At 32.9% G+C, this 13,362-nt stretch overlaps 1 protein-coding gene across 1 annotated transcript; it reads left to right on the forward strand.

Moving 5' to 3' along the window:
• Nucleotides 1-682: 682 nt before the first annotated feature.
• On the forward strand, nucleotides 683-11,685 carry LOC126702703 (MLO-like protein 1). Its single transcript, XM_050401523.1, has 14 exons — nucleotides 683-1,191; nucleotides 1,318-1,375; nucleotides 1,485-1,714; nucleotides 3,497-3,613; nucleotides 3,736-3,796; nucleotides 6,495-6,589; nucleotides 7,373-7,447; nucleotides 7,573-7,661; nucleotides 7,933-7,982; nucleotides 8,928-8,968; nucleotides 10,672-10,881; nucleotides 10,982-11,049; nucleotides 11,142-11,202; nucleotides 11,306-11,685. The coding sequence occupies exons 1-14, from the start codon at nucleotides 1,075-1,077 to the stop codon at nucleotides 11,585-11,587; spliced, it is 1,554 nt and encodes a 517-aa protein (XP_050257480.1). The 5' UTR covers nucleotides 683-1,074; the 3' UTR covers nucleotides 11,588-11,685.
• Nucleotides 11,686-13,362: the final 1,677 nt, after the last annotated feature.

The following is a 13,362-nucleotide window of genomic DNA, read 5'->3' on the forward strand; positions in this document are numbered from 1 at the left end:
AATGGCATTATAAAATAATATGCTTATTAAATACTCTTATATTAATCATAAAAAGAAAGTGGCTTAAAATAGTAATTAACCACTCACACTTAGTTTAATTATAAAGTTTGGTCAGGGTGTTACAACTATAACCCAAATGGGTTTATAGAGGCATTTTTAGGACCTATAGTGACGTTTGTGAAACGCCACTATAGGTCTAGTTTTTTTGTAGTATAAATATATTAAAACAGCTAGCACTCTTTTGTTTTAATTAAGGACGCTTAAATTAGACATAAAAATTGGAAGATGATTGATGTGTTCATTTACGATCCGATAAGTTTTGTTAATATAAATAATATTATAGGCATATGTTTGAAACAAAAAAGAAAATGTTATTGTAGTACTAGCTAGTAACATGTGGTATGTATGAACATGATATTGATATGGATACAAAATTGTCAAATACTTAACAATAAATAAAGAAAATGGGAAAAACGAGTAAAATGGAAAGACAAAGTGTTCATGTTCATGCATGAATATGCATTTCTTTTTCAAATGAACCGTGCGAAGTCCGTGTGAGAGAGGTGAGAACGTTGACAGACGGGAAAGTTGGGAACAGATCCTTCTAATGATAATTGTCCACACAATAATTTCTACGCGCACTACAAAAAACGCGCGTTTCCATTGCCAGTGTAAAAAAAGAAGTCTTTTGTGAGAGTTTGGTGAGACTCACGGTTACTTTACTCGTTAGGAGTGAAGTATAGAACACCCTTGTGGACCGGCCAAGAGATAAGGTGTTGGTGTGGATGAGGGCCAAACCCCATAAATTTTCACATTTACTTTTCTTTTTGGCCCATAATAAGGAGGTTTGTCTAAAATGGCAGTGGCGGCCTAGCAGGTACAAAATTTCAATTGATAATCCCACCAGTTAGCTGCTTTGCAGCTCCTCCATCCTACTCTTCTAGCTTGTGATTCTATTCTCTTATTAATTTCCCTTTTTCTTGTTTTAAAGACAAGAATTTGAAGGAGAGAAAAGAGTGAGAGTGCAGTATATCATCATTTTAATTTGGTTAAGAGACAGAGACATATATAGACATGGTTGAAGAAGGTCTAACTTTGGAGTACACCCCAACATGGGTTGTTGCTTCTCTGTGCACTGTTATCGTTGCCATCTCTCTCGTCGCCGAACGTCTCCTTCACTACACTGGCAAGGTATGTCAATCTCTGTTCTGCATCCATATATCATTTTCAATTTTCTTAGTCTAATTAACACTACTTTGCTAAACTGATCATCATTAATTATTCATATAAAATAAATGACTCTCTTTTAATTTGCAGTATCTCAAGAAAAAGAACCAGAAGCCTCTCTTTCAGGCCTTACAGAAGATCAAAGAAGGTCACCACTCTCTCTATTACTTACATTTATATATACATACATATCTAGAGAGTTGGATATATTCTGGGTGTGCTTGATCAATATCATTTTATGGTGTGAATGAATGCAGAGTTGATGTTGTTGGGGTTCATATCACTGCTACTCGCAGTGTTCCAATCACGGATTGAAAAACTTTGCATATCCGAGAACACAGCCAAAGAGTGGTTGCCTTGTAAATTAACAGATGCATCTTCTTCTTCTACTACTACCCATTTCCAAACCTTGTTCACTTCTTTTATTCCCGGTCGCCTCCTCGCCGAGGCAACAACTACTCCCGAAGAATATTGTGCTGAGATGGGGGTACTTAAAAAAACTTTTTCTCTTTCTAAATTTTAGAACTTGACCGCAATCAGTGCTTCTATCAATGTTACTATTTTGGCTATTGGTGATTGATTAATTTTGTTGTTTATTTTAATCAAAGTAGATACGAATATATCACAAGAAATCAAATTTTAATGGATTTAGTTTACTTTATCATATCAATGCGCCAAAACTATTTTTGTATTTTAGTTTGTAGGGTATTGAGTACTGTTTAATTACTGGGGGAAAAAAAGGGCCGTATATATTTTTTATAATAAAAAAATACAGAGAATTTTTTTAATTATCACATGACTTGACTTGGAATAATATTTAATTTTTGAAGTCTTAAAAAAAAAATATTTTATTGATTGGTGGAATCTTTCAGTCAGATCTCTCAAGCACTTGCATAGGTTGCAAATGCATTTGCCCTTCGACTTGTTAAATCAACGTGCGGGGTGGATTGTTTGAAATCTCACATATTTGGAATCCTACATTTGACTTTTCACTTTCTACTTTTATGATTCCTCATAAGTTGTTGTTTCTGTCATCTTAGTTCAATCCGATTTTGAAACATAAAGGATCATTTTGATTGGATTGACACTTTACTCCCTCTCTCATTTCTGCAAGACAAAATTTACATTATCTATTTGATCTGGATGATTTTACAGAAAAAATAGTTATTATCACATTTACCATCAGTGATCTTGATATTAGGTGCAGAATTAGAACATGTCATAATACCCCGCATTGTTAATCAAGTTAACCTGGTATAAATAAGAAGATTTGAGAACCAAGGTTATTAATGCTGATGTTTTAAATGCTGCCAAGCATGTTTCATAGTAAAAAGACTTAGAACTTGGAGATTCAGCTATTATGATAAAGACTTAGAAGGATGGTTAATGAGCACATGTGAGTTCTAGCTTTAAAACATTCAAATTAAGTCTGTGAAAATCAAACTCCAGAAGATATAACAATGCAATTGTTTATAGGTATAGCACACATATAACCAACGTGATCATTCAAAGAGGGTAAATTGCACTAGTTAGCTTGTCCTGAATTACCTTTTTTTTCCTGCACATAAGTAAATTGAACTTAGCTTCTATAGATAAGAGTATTTCTTACCTGAGGAAGCACCAAATTTCTTCTGAAATGCATTGCCAATGTAACAGCAAGGATACAACTCCTTAGCTTATATAAATCATTAAACTTTCAGAAAATATTGAGGTTCTAGTCATGGATAAGGTTTCAAGCAGATATGTTTGACTGATGACTTTGGATATGACTTCACAAATTCTTACTAGCAAGGGTGCATTTTCAGACTAAATTCTAAATATCCTTAGATAATGCATCCCATATATTCTTATTGAGTTTTTTGGTGTTCCCAAGAGCCAAAAAGATGTTTCTAAAAATTTGGTCGTTTAATCTTTGCTTAGTTAGCAAATTACACTAGCCTGTATTACAAAATTTTTCAGCTAATGTTAAATTGTTAATACAAACAAAATATTTATACTCTTCACTGTTTGAAATTGAATAGATCAACATCCTCTAGTGTAGACAGAATTACGTAATTTTTTAAATTTCTTTCCGGGAGACCTTTGTTGCCGGGTTATAACTTATAAGCATGCATAACTGAACTCAGCATAATATAAAGTTATTAATGTCTTCAAAGAATGCTCTAGGAATGCAATTAAATTCTAATTTGTTAACTAAGGTTGCACGTGCACGCATTTATGAATTGGATTATCTTATTAGTTTTTTGCTTTCTTTATATCGATTTTACAGGGAAAGGTCCCAGTGTTATCTCCTACTGCACTGCATCATCTTCACATATTTATCTTTGTGTTAGCTGTTGTGCATGTGACTTTCTGTGCTCTAACTATTCTTTTCGGAGGAGTGAAGGTTACTTGTCCCTATTCTTATAATTATCTGTCAATTTTTTCTTTTTCTTTTTAATTATAACCAAGAGTTCTTATTCTTTAACCTTAAAGTCAATTTTTCTATAATATGTTTTAATGGTGTAGATACGTCTATGGAAACATTGGGAGGATTCTATCTCAAAAAAGGAAAACGATCCAGAAGAAGGTAATGCTCAATTGCTCATTAAAAGTTTAAAGGCGAAAAACACATTTTAGTCCTTACATTTTTAGGCTATTCTTATTTTAGTTCTTATATTTTATTTTTGTCACTTTTAGTCCTTATCCTGAAAGATGTTTCCCGTTTTGGTCCCTACTGTTGTATCAGATCGGAGAAAGCTAACGTGGCAAACGGCAAAAATAAATAATACTAAATTAAATTAATGTCCACGTGGCCTAAATTAATAATAAAAAAATGTTTTTTGGCATTAAAAAATGTCACGTCAGTATCTAAATTAAAAAAAAATTAATTTATTAATTTTAACTAAAAAAATTAAAAACAGAATTAAAAACTAAAAATCATATGAATTGAGATCTAAGTGTGTCTTGAACAAGAACAAGAAGAACACAAACTCATATCCAAACCCAGAAATTAAAAAAAATAAATTAATAAATTAACACCTTCCACATGAAAACCCACAAATTTTTTTTTCTAAATAACAATAAATATTAAAAAAATTTAGTTAGTTATCACGTTTCAAAACAATGTTGAAAACTAGCATCTCGAGTATTTAAAACTCGAGTTTGAATATAAAACTCGAGTTTTTAAGTCTCGATTTGCATGTGGTGGTAGCTGAGTTGGACGAAAATTCCACGTGGAACTCGAGTCTTAGAGACTTGAGTTCTAGTGGGTACTCATACAAGAACAAATCCACGGAGAAAAAGAAAAAACAAAAGAAGAAAAAGAAAAAACAGAAGAAGAAAACACGGAGAAGAATCGCTGAAGATCAAATCGTCCATCGTCCACCCAGTCGTTGAAGATTAGATCGTTCACTAGCACCAGATCACATCCAATCAGAGCTCCAACGTTCTTGCTCTGTTCTTCGTCTCTTCGTCTCTGTTCTTGCTTTGTTTTTTGCTGCATCCAATTGGAGCTCCAGAGTTCTTGCTTTGTTCTTCGTCTCTGTTCTTGCTTTGTTCTTCGTTTGTTCTTGCTCTATTGTTGCTGCGTTCTTCAGGTTTCTGTTTTTCTTCAAGTCCCAAAAAAATCGAGTTTGTAAGACTCGGTTTTGGTTTTTAGAACTCGAGTCTTATAGACTCGAGATCTATGTGGCTAAATTGGTACATAGCAGCAGTAGAAATCCAGTTTGTAAGCGTTGATTTTCGTCATCGATCTCGAGTTTTAAAAACTTGAGATGCTAGTTTCCAAAATCCTTACAAACATGCGTTAACTTATTATATTCTTGCTCCCTACTGCGTTAGCCTGCAAATTCCCTCAAAAACCCACTAAGGCACCAACCCCTAATTCCAATTCATAGCCCATGAAAGTTGAAGAAACTCCAAGATCGCATAACAACTCAAATACCCTACTATTCTACACCATAGGAGTTATAATCTAACACAGAGAAGGATTTAAAAAAAAAAAAAAAAAAACCAATTTCTCTTCAACATTCAACCATTGGAAAGAATTATTTTATTTTATTTTATTTTTTATCATCATTTTCTTGAGAAAATAAGATAGAAAAAACAGAAAGTATAAAAAAAGAAAAAAAGAAAAAAGTTGACCATTAGATCCACAATTAGAGACACAAAGCGGTGGCTTGAAGCTCATCAGCGATGCCGAAATCTTCATCCATCGGAGGAGGTAGATTCAGATCGAACGGTTGGATCTTACGAAACGAGGAGGTGAGAACACAGTAGTCATCGTTGTCATCATCAACCACCGAAGACGACGAGTCACAATCACTACGGCAATCATCGAGTGCAACAGGGTTCACAATCTTGACCCTTGAGACCGGATTTGAAACGACACCCTGGGGCCACTAAACGACTCGACCGTACAACTCATACTACTTGTCGTTGGCTTGTTAGGTTGAATCGGATTGAACTTAGTACTGGTAGAAGAGGAAAATCTGGGTTGTTCGTCTCTGATTGCTGGAAGATTTGCTAGCTGAGGAGTGGTGAGCACGATGGCGTCCCAGGTGGGAACCCGACTGGGGTGTCTGACAGAAAGCCGGAGATGGTACCATGATTTCTTCAGTAACCCAGATTTTTTTTTTTTTTAATATATTTTTTAAAAATTTCTGGGTTTGTGTTCTTGGATCTAGTTTGTGTTCTTGTTGTTCTTGTTCAAGACAAACTTAGATGTCAATTCATAGTTTTTAATTCTATTTTTAATTTTTTTTATTTAGTTAAAATTAATAAAATTAATTTTTTAATTTAGATGCTGAGCTATTTTTTAATGGCAAAAAACAGTTTTTATTATTAATTTAGGTCACATAGACATTAATTTAGTATTATTTATTCTTGTTGTTTGTCACGTCAGCTTTCTTCATTTATGATGTAACGACAGAGATCAAAACAAGAAGCGTTTTTAAGGATAGAGACAAAAAACGGTAAAAATAAAATGTAGAGACTAAAATGAGAATAGTCTGAAAATGTAGGGACTAAAATATGCTTTCCACCAAGTTTAAATCTACATACTTTCCTGTGTTATGTTTCCTTATGTTGATTCCCTGATCATAAAATACATTTATTCCTTACCTCACTTCTTTTGGACTGAATGGCGCATAGAATTGAGTTATTCAGAACTTTTCACAATGGACTGAAATTTCATCGTTCACCCTAAAGTGTGTGCATTTTCTTTAATAGCCAACAACTACTTGCTGTTGTTTACATCTTTTCTCACGAAAATACTGTATTTGCAGTTCTGAAAACAAACTTTACACAAGTCCAAGATCATGATTTTATCCGGAATCGCTTTCTGGGTTTTGGCAAAGATTCGGCTTTGTCAGGGTGGGTGGTAAGTTATGGAAGCCTTTTTAATCAAGTCAATCTGCCTGTTTGACAACTAATACCTACTATGATTACAACTGCTAATAATTTGGTTCATCAATGTTATTAAGAAGGATAATGTAATGATCATACTTACTAATAGTTTTTCATGATGGAGAGAATTCATTTCACTATGGTTGCTTGGTCTCTCTTCTTCAGAATATAAATTTCATTGATGAAATTTGTGAAAAATTACAAAGTGACCATACCAACCATTTCCATATTAAATTTGTTTGATTAAAAGTTGGCTTACTATAAGATTCATAACTTAATAGTTTTCAACTGTATCCCAGGTTTCTTGTTTTATAAATATCAGGAAAAAAGAAAAACCACAATCTCTTACCTCTTCTTTTATGCCAGACTACACGTAATTTTTTTTCAAAAAAAAAAAAAAAAAACCAAGTACTACTCAAATGTCAACAAGCCTGAAATGCATAGGAAAAGGTTAGTTTCAAGACAAAAAAAGAAAAAAAAAAAGAGAGGTTAGCAGAAAATGATTTCACTCTAAAACTTTAAATGTTGCAGATCAGCTTTCCTGTGCAGTTTCTTTGATAATCTAGAATAAAATATTTCAGTTATGACATTAGAATCACTTCTACAGGCAAAATATATATGAGATAGAAATCATTTCTGGGTGCTTGCCTGACTTCTATTGGACGTCAGAATTGGGAAGTTACAACAATATACACTAATGTTTTCTTCTCTACTATTACAAACAAATGATTTTTTTTTTTTACATCATCATTTTCAGCATTCATTTTTCAAGCAATTTTATGGGTCTGTGACAAAAACAGATTATCTGGCAATGCGACTAGGCTTCATTATGGTAAGTTATATAAAGTTCTATATTTATTCAATTTATTATTCTTTTTTTTTTTTTTTCAAAACCCCATTACTTTTTACTTCGCTAGATAATCTTTCTGATTTTTAATATATCTTTCTTTACTATAGACTCATTGCAGAGGAAACCCACAGTTTAATTTCCACAAGTACATGATTCGCACCCTTGAAGCTGATTTCAAGAAAGTCGTTGGAATAAGGTTAGTCACAATTATTAAAGACATTCCAAGTGCACTCATTATCTTATTTTTTGTATTTTGAGCTTTATTATTCCTAACGTGGAGTACATCTTATAAGGTTAAACCAATAAGAAAAGTACTGACTTAGAAGGTTTGTGCTTATGCTCAACCTCTTTTGTTTAAAAAATGGTAGTACTTCTATTTTCCATGTATCATATTGTATTAGCTCTCCGTGCACTAAGTACTTTCTAATCTGATAGATCCTACTAAATTCTAACTTCATTAATTGCAGTTGGTATCTTTGGTTATTTGTGGTCATTTTCTTGGTGCTGGATGTGGCTGGTAAGTGCTCTGTCTCTCTCTTGTTAACAGTGTAACAGGTTTTTTGCACATAATTGAATGTATGGCCATAAGGCCATCCTTAGCAACACATTTTCTATTCTGACCCAGGTTCTGAAAATGGTGTATAAATTTTTGTTGCAGAAGTTTCAAATTCTTATCCATTTTGCTCACATTTCTATATCTAATTTCTATTGAAAGTAACATCATGTTCCATGAATCAGTCATCAAAATTTCTAAGTTCCAATGACTATAAGGTTGCGTTAAGATAACTTGACCCCACTTAATTAATTCAATTACTCAAGTTGATTAATTAGGTCAAATTACATGCAAATCCTGGAGGCACCAACAAATCACCAAATAAACTAAATGTAGTGGAAATTAAATTGATACGATATTTTTTGAAAAATGGGAGAAAACCTTTCACAAGGCAAAAATCCCACCAGGTTAATTTAAGGTCACTACTCTCAAGAATTCACTAATTAATAATCAAGCGGTTACAAATATGAGGAATCTTACCACTACCCTGGCCTACCCCAAAATACCAACCTACAGTTGAAGCTTCGTTCCAATACCCAATTGGACCTGATCTTGTAGTAGTATTTTTTCTTTTGTTGCACAAATCTCCAATTTGTGACTAACTCTTTTGCCCGGATCTTAGTATGTGACTAACTCCAGCAACTTGAATAATAGTTCTTGGCTGCAAAGTTCTTCACTTCATAAACGATGAAGATCATGAAGCACTTGGTTGCAAAACCTTATAGCTACAAACGCAGTAACTCTAGATCTACTCAATTACAAGTAATGTATGTTTTGTTAAAGAATTAGCCAATTTCATAGAAAATATGACCCTAACATATAATGCCATATTTTTTTGTCTCTGTTCTAGGCTTAGCTATATAAAGATCATTATCTCCAATGCATCATGTATTCTGACTTTTCTTGCAGGTCGGCATGCATACTTTTGGATTTCATTCATACCCTTCATTGTAAGTTCTACGTCATAGTTTTCTTGTTAAATTGCTTATATATTTATGCAATTCGATTAGTCACTATTTTGTGAAGATTATACCATGAAAGAACATTTGGATTGCCTTTTTTTGTTTTCTGTTTGTACCGGAAGAGAAAGTCCAACAAAGTTTGTTTGTGCACTAGTACCCTAGAATTTAAATTTTGATGCCCACTAGCTCACATGACAGATTATGCGTGTGCGTTTATTTTATTTTTATTTTTATTTTATTATTATTATTATTATTATTAAGGTGTGGGATTAGAAGGAACTAGCCAGTCTTACGCTAACTACATTTTATGAGTTAAATTTGATACAAGGTGACTTTTGGTTTATGACCTAATAAAGCAGTGTCATTGACAGTTGGTATCGAGTTCTTCCTTTGAACACTTCTAACCTATCAGAAGGAGATTGTAATATTTTAAAGCTGAATGTTACAGTTTTTCATCTAGTGTAGATCAAGGAAAAATTATGGTTGCCAAATATAAAATGGAGTCCTAGATCGTCAGTTCATAGAAACCGTCATATGTCCCCTCAAAATCTTGACATGCTTATCTAGGATCTAATCCTAAACAGCTCTTGTAGCTGCAATTAAGCATTGCTACATTTCAACCAAGCTTAGGCTCTATAAAAGGAATCTTACAATCTTGCAAGTGCTTGCAGCAATTCAGAGAGCTCTCAGTGGTATAAGATAATTTTTGGTCAAGAATTTGGTTTATACATGCTCATTCTCCCTAAAAAGGAACCTGTGAAAGATAATAATTATATTAAGCTGTATTTTTGCATGCTTATTACTAGTTTCTATCATGTTAAACTTAGTAAAATATAGAGATCATAATCTCCACCTTATCTAATTATCGAAGTCAACTATATTTATTTTAAAATAAAATTCTATATGAGAAAAAGCAAGAAAATTCCTAAAATTGATGTCATTGATGTTAAGGAGATCCTTCATCCATTTGACTTCAAACTGTTGCTATACACAAGCAAAAGCTTGTTTTCATTATATCTAACTGTTTAGGACAAATGGAACATGTGCCAATGAAGATGTCAATAAGGATGTTATTCCATGTTTCATTAATAATACTGGTATACTAGCATTTACAAATATAAATCTGTTAGAGATATTGGTCAGGGATTTTTTTATGTCCATATGAATTAAATTGCACAACTATGTTGTCAAGAATAAATTCTGTACCCCTTAGTTTCAATCCATTTCATCGTCCTGACACATGCTTGTGTGTGTGTATGTGCGCGCATGTGGTGTGTCAAAAATATAAGGAAGATTGCATGAACTATTTAAATGACTTACATTGTTCAATGTTGAGTGTGTGCAATTTCTACACTAGAAGGAAGATTGGCCATAGAATTTGTATACCGCTTTATGATATGTTCCTCATCAGTCAACCATGCACCTAGCAGCTACATGTTATCTATACTGTCAAATTGAGTATATGGATTTCAGGCTTTTCAGCTTCTTAAGATTAATGTGTTCTAGTATCTTTTCCATACTTTCGTTTAACTTACCATGCTCTTTAGTTGTAAATAACAATAAAATAAATGATTTATAATAATTGTGCATTTGTCTGCTCAAATCATCAAATGACATGTTCATCTCGTAAATGACCTAGATAACTTGTAGGGTAAGGGCCATAGCATTGATATTTATTTTATTTTTTACAGCTTCTACTTGCTGTGGGCACTAAGTTGGAGCATGTAATTATCCAGTTGGCCCATGAGGTTGCTGAGAAACATGTAGCAATTGTAGGTGATTTGGTAGTTCAACCTTCAGACAATCATTTCTGGTTCCATAGGCCCCGGATTGTTCTCTTGCTGATTCATTTCATCCTGTTTCAGAATTCATTTGAAATAGCATTCTTCTTTTGGATATGGGTAAAACAATTGAAATTTAAAATTCATTACATACTAATGACACAGAAATCTGAAATGAAAACTATGGATTGAATTTCTACGATGCTTCGATATGTTGCAGGTTCAATATGGATTTGACTCATGCATGATGGGAGAAATCGGTTATATCATCCCAAGACTAGTTATAGGGTAAAACAATGATATTAATTATTCTATTTTTGAAACCTCGTGTTTCTATTGATGAACAAAATCTGATGTTAAATGCCAATTTTTTTTCATAGGGTATTCATTCAGTTCATCTGCAGTTATAGTACCCTACCACTGTATGTAATTGTCACACAGGTGAGTTGGATCATCACTAAGAATTCACCTTCTTTATGATCAATTCATATATGTTGGGGTTTTTGGCTGATGAAGATTGCTGAATTCCTTAAAACTAATGTAGATGGGAAGTTCATATAAAAAGGCTATATTTGAAGAACACATACATGAAGGGCTTGTTGGTTGGGCTCGAATGGCCAAAAAGAACAAGGGTTTGAGAAAGGCTTCTAATGGCTCATCGACGACTACTACTACTACGACTCCGGGTTCTACTACTCATGCATCTAGCCAAATGAATCCAAAAGAAACTACTCCTATGGCAATTCAGATGAGTGAAGTATCTGCAATGGAAGAAGGCAATGCAGGAGAGATTGCAGCTGCAACTCTGAACGATGGACATAGCTGAAGGCATCATAGTCTCAATCAAAACTCTTGGCAGTTAGTATATATTTTATAAAGGAAAGTCAAGTAGAATTATTTTATAAAGGAAAGTCATTTTAGTTATTTAATGTGAAAATTTTCGCTCTCCATTATATTCAAAGAGTCTATTCATTCAAAAAAAGATACTCAGCTAACAAACAAACAGACTAATAACAAAACTCAACCAGATATCAAGTGTTTACATCTAGATAAAGTTTACAATACGACAACACAACGTCCCCATTAACTATTGGCTATAATCTCTACATCACCGTTCTTTCACACAGGAATAGGATGTTTCAATTTTCAAGATTCAGACCGATATATAGGCAAATTCAAGTGCTTCGTTTCAAGAAATCCAATCATTCAAAAACAAAATTGGAAGTCATTTCAACCCAACAACATAGAAACAAGTAAAATGGATGGTTTACAACTATAAGTGTAGAAGTAGAGAAGGTATTTAGTATAAAATAATACCATATGAGCAGTATTAAAATCTAATAAGTGTGAGACATAGGGTCTGTTGGGAATTTGCTTATTTTACTGAAACTGAAAATTTTTTGCTGAAAGTACTGTAGATAAAGGTAAAGGTTAGTTAAAATAGTACAGTGGAACCTATGAATAGTACCAAAATGCGCAGTGAGACTCATGAATAATAGTAAAAATAAGCTGAATAGTAAAAAAAAGTTTGCAAAATTAAGTCATGCCAAATGCACACATAGGCTACATCTTTTGTTAATACCATTTTATATTTTTAAAGTAAGACTTCTTGTTTTGGGAAAAAGACTTCTTTTCTGTCCCATGTTGGAAAATGAAAAAGGATGCTATATTTTTTTTCCTTTATAAATAGCACTCTCTATTAAGAAATTTTAAGCATGAATATATGGGCTATTTTATTGTGTAGGCCTAATGTTCATTAGTTTATTCATATAAGTAACTCTTCTTCTTTTCTTTTTTCTTTTCTTTTTTTCTTTCTTTTTTTTTTGAGAAAGTCTTAGAAGTAACTTAATTGTCTCTATAGAACTCGAACAAGAGAATTTATTTTTTGGTAAATTGTGGCATCATGCCAAACAAATTATGCACAAATCCGCGGATTTGGGGTCCAAAAAGGAATAACCGAGTCCAATTTAGGGTTTGGAGTGCTTAGGAGCTGGGATATCATTTACTTCGATAGCTTGACATTGTGCCAAACAAATTGCGGGTAAATCCATAAGCTTGGGCCTAAAAAGAGATCATTGGCCCAATTCAAGTTTGAACTTACTTCTTCTTTTTTTTTTTTTTTTTTTTTTTTTTTTTTTTTTTTTTTTAAATACTTAGTATTTTAACACACATGGAGAGAGGGAAAGTCCAAACTTCCCTGATTGTAAGGGTTTTTGTTTTTTGTTTTTTTTTTTGGGAGGATTATTTTGATTATCTCGTGTTTTTTTTTTTTCTTTTTTCTTCTCTTAATAAGAAAGAAAGAGAGAGAAACAAGACAACAAGGGAAGCTCATCAATTCCCTAAACCCTTGTGGCAAGAACATGAAAAAGTGTAAAAAACCCTTACTCTCATCTAATATTCAAGTTCTAAGAATGCCAAAGCATTCGAAGCATAGTGTCCCATTTTTCATGATAAGATAAACAATTTGTGCTTGAGATATCTTAAATATATGATGCTTTCACCACGCACTAATCACATGGTCTAATCCAATTTATTAACATCAAGTGTTGAAAAATTATATATTCCTTTTCCATACCACATAGAAAGGTTAATTACCATTAA

Source organism: Quercus robur, chromosome 10, assembly GCF_932294415.1.
Source record: "Quercus robur chromosome 10, dhQueRobu3.1, whole genome shotgun sequence".
NCBI classification, from domain to species: Eukaryota; Viridiplantae; Streptophyta; class Magnoliopsida; order Fagales; family Fagaceae; genus Quercus; species Quercus robur.

What these genes read in the sequence shown, in the direction of transcription:
- LOC126702703 (XM_050401523.1), top strand. Translation starts at nt 1,075, where the DNA reads ATGGTTGAAGAAGGTCTAACTTTGGAGTACACCCCAACATGGGTTGTT. An exon ending in CGGCTTTGTCAGGGTGGGTG is followed by an intron (nt 6,590 to 7,372) that starts GTAAGTTATGGA and finishes CATCATTTTCAG; the next exon opens with CATTCATTTTTCAAGCAATT. An exon ending in ATCCCAAGACTAGTTATAGG is followed by an intron (nt 11,050 to 11,141) that starts GTAAAACAATGA and finishes TTTTTTTCATAG; the next exon opens with GGTATTCATTCAGTTCATCT.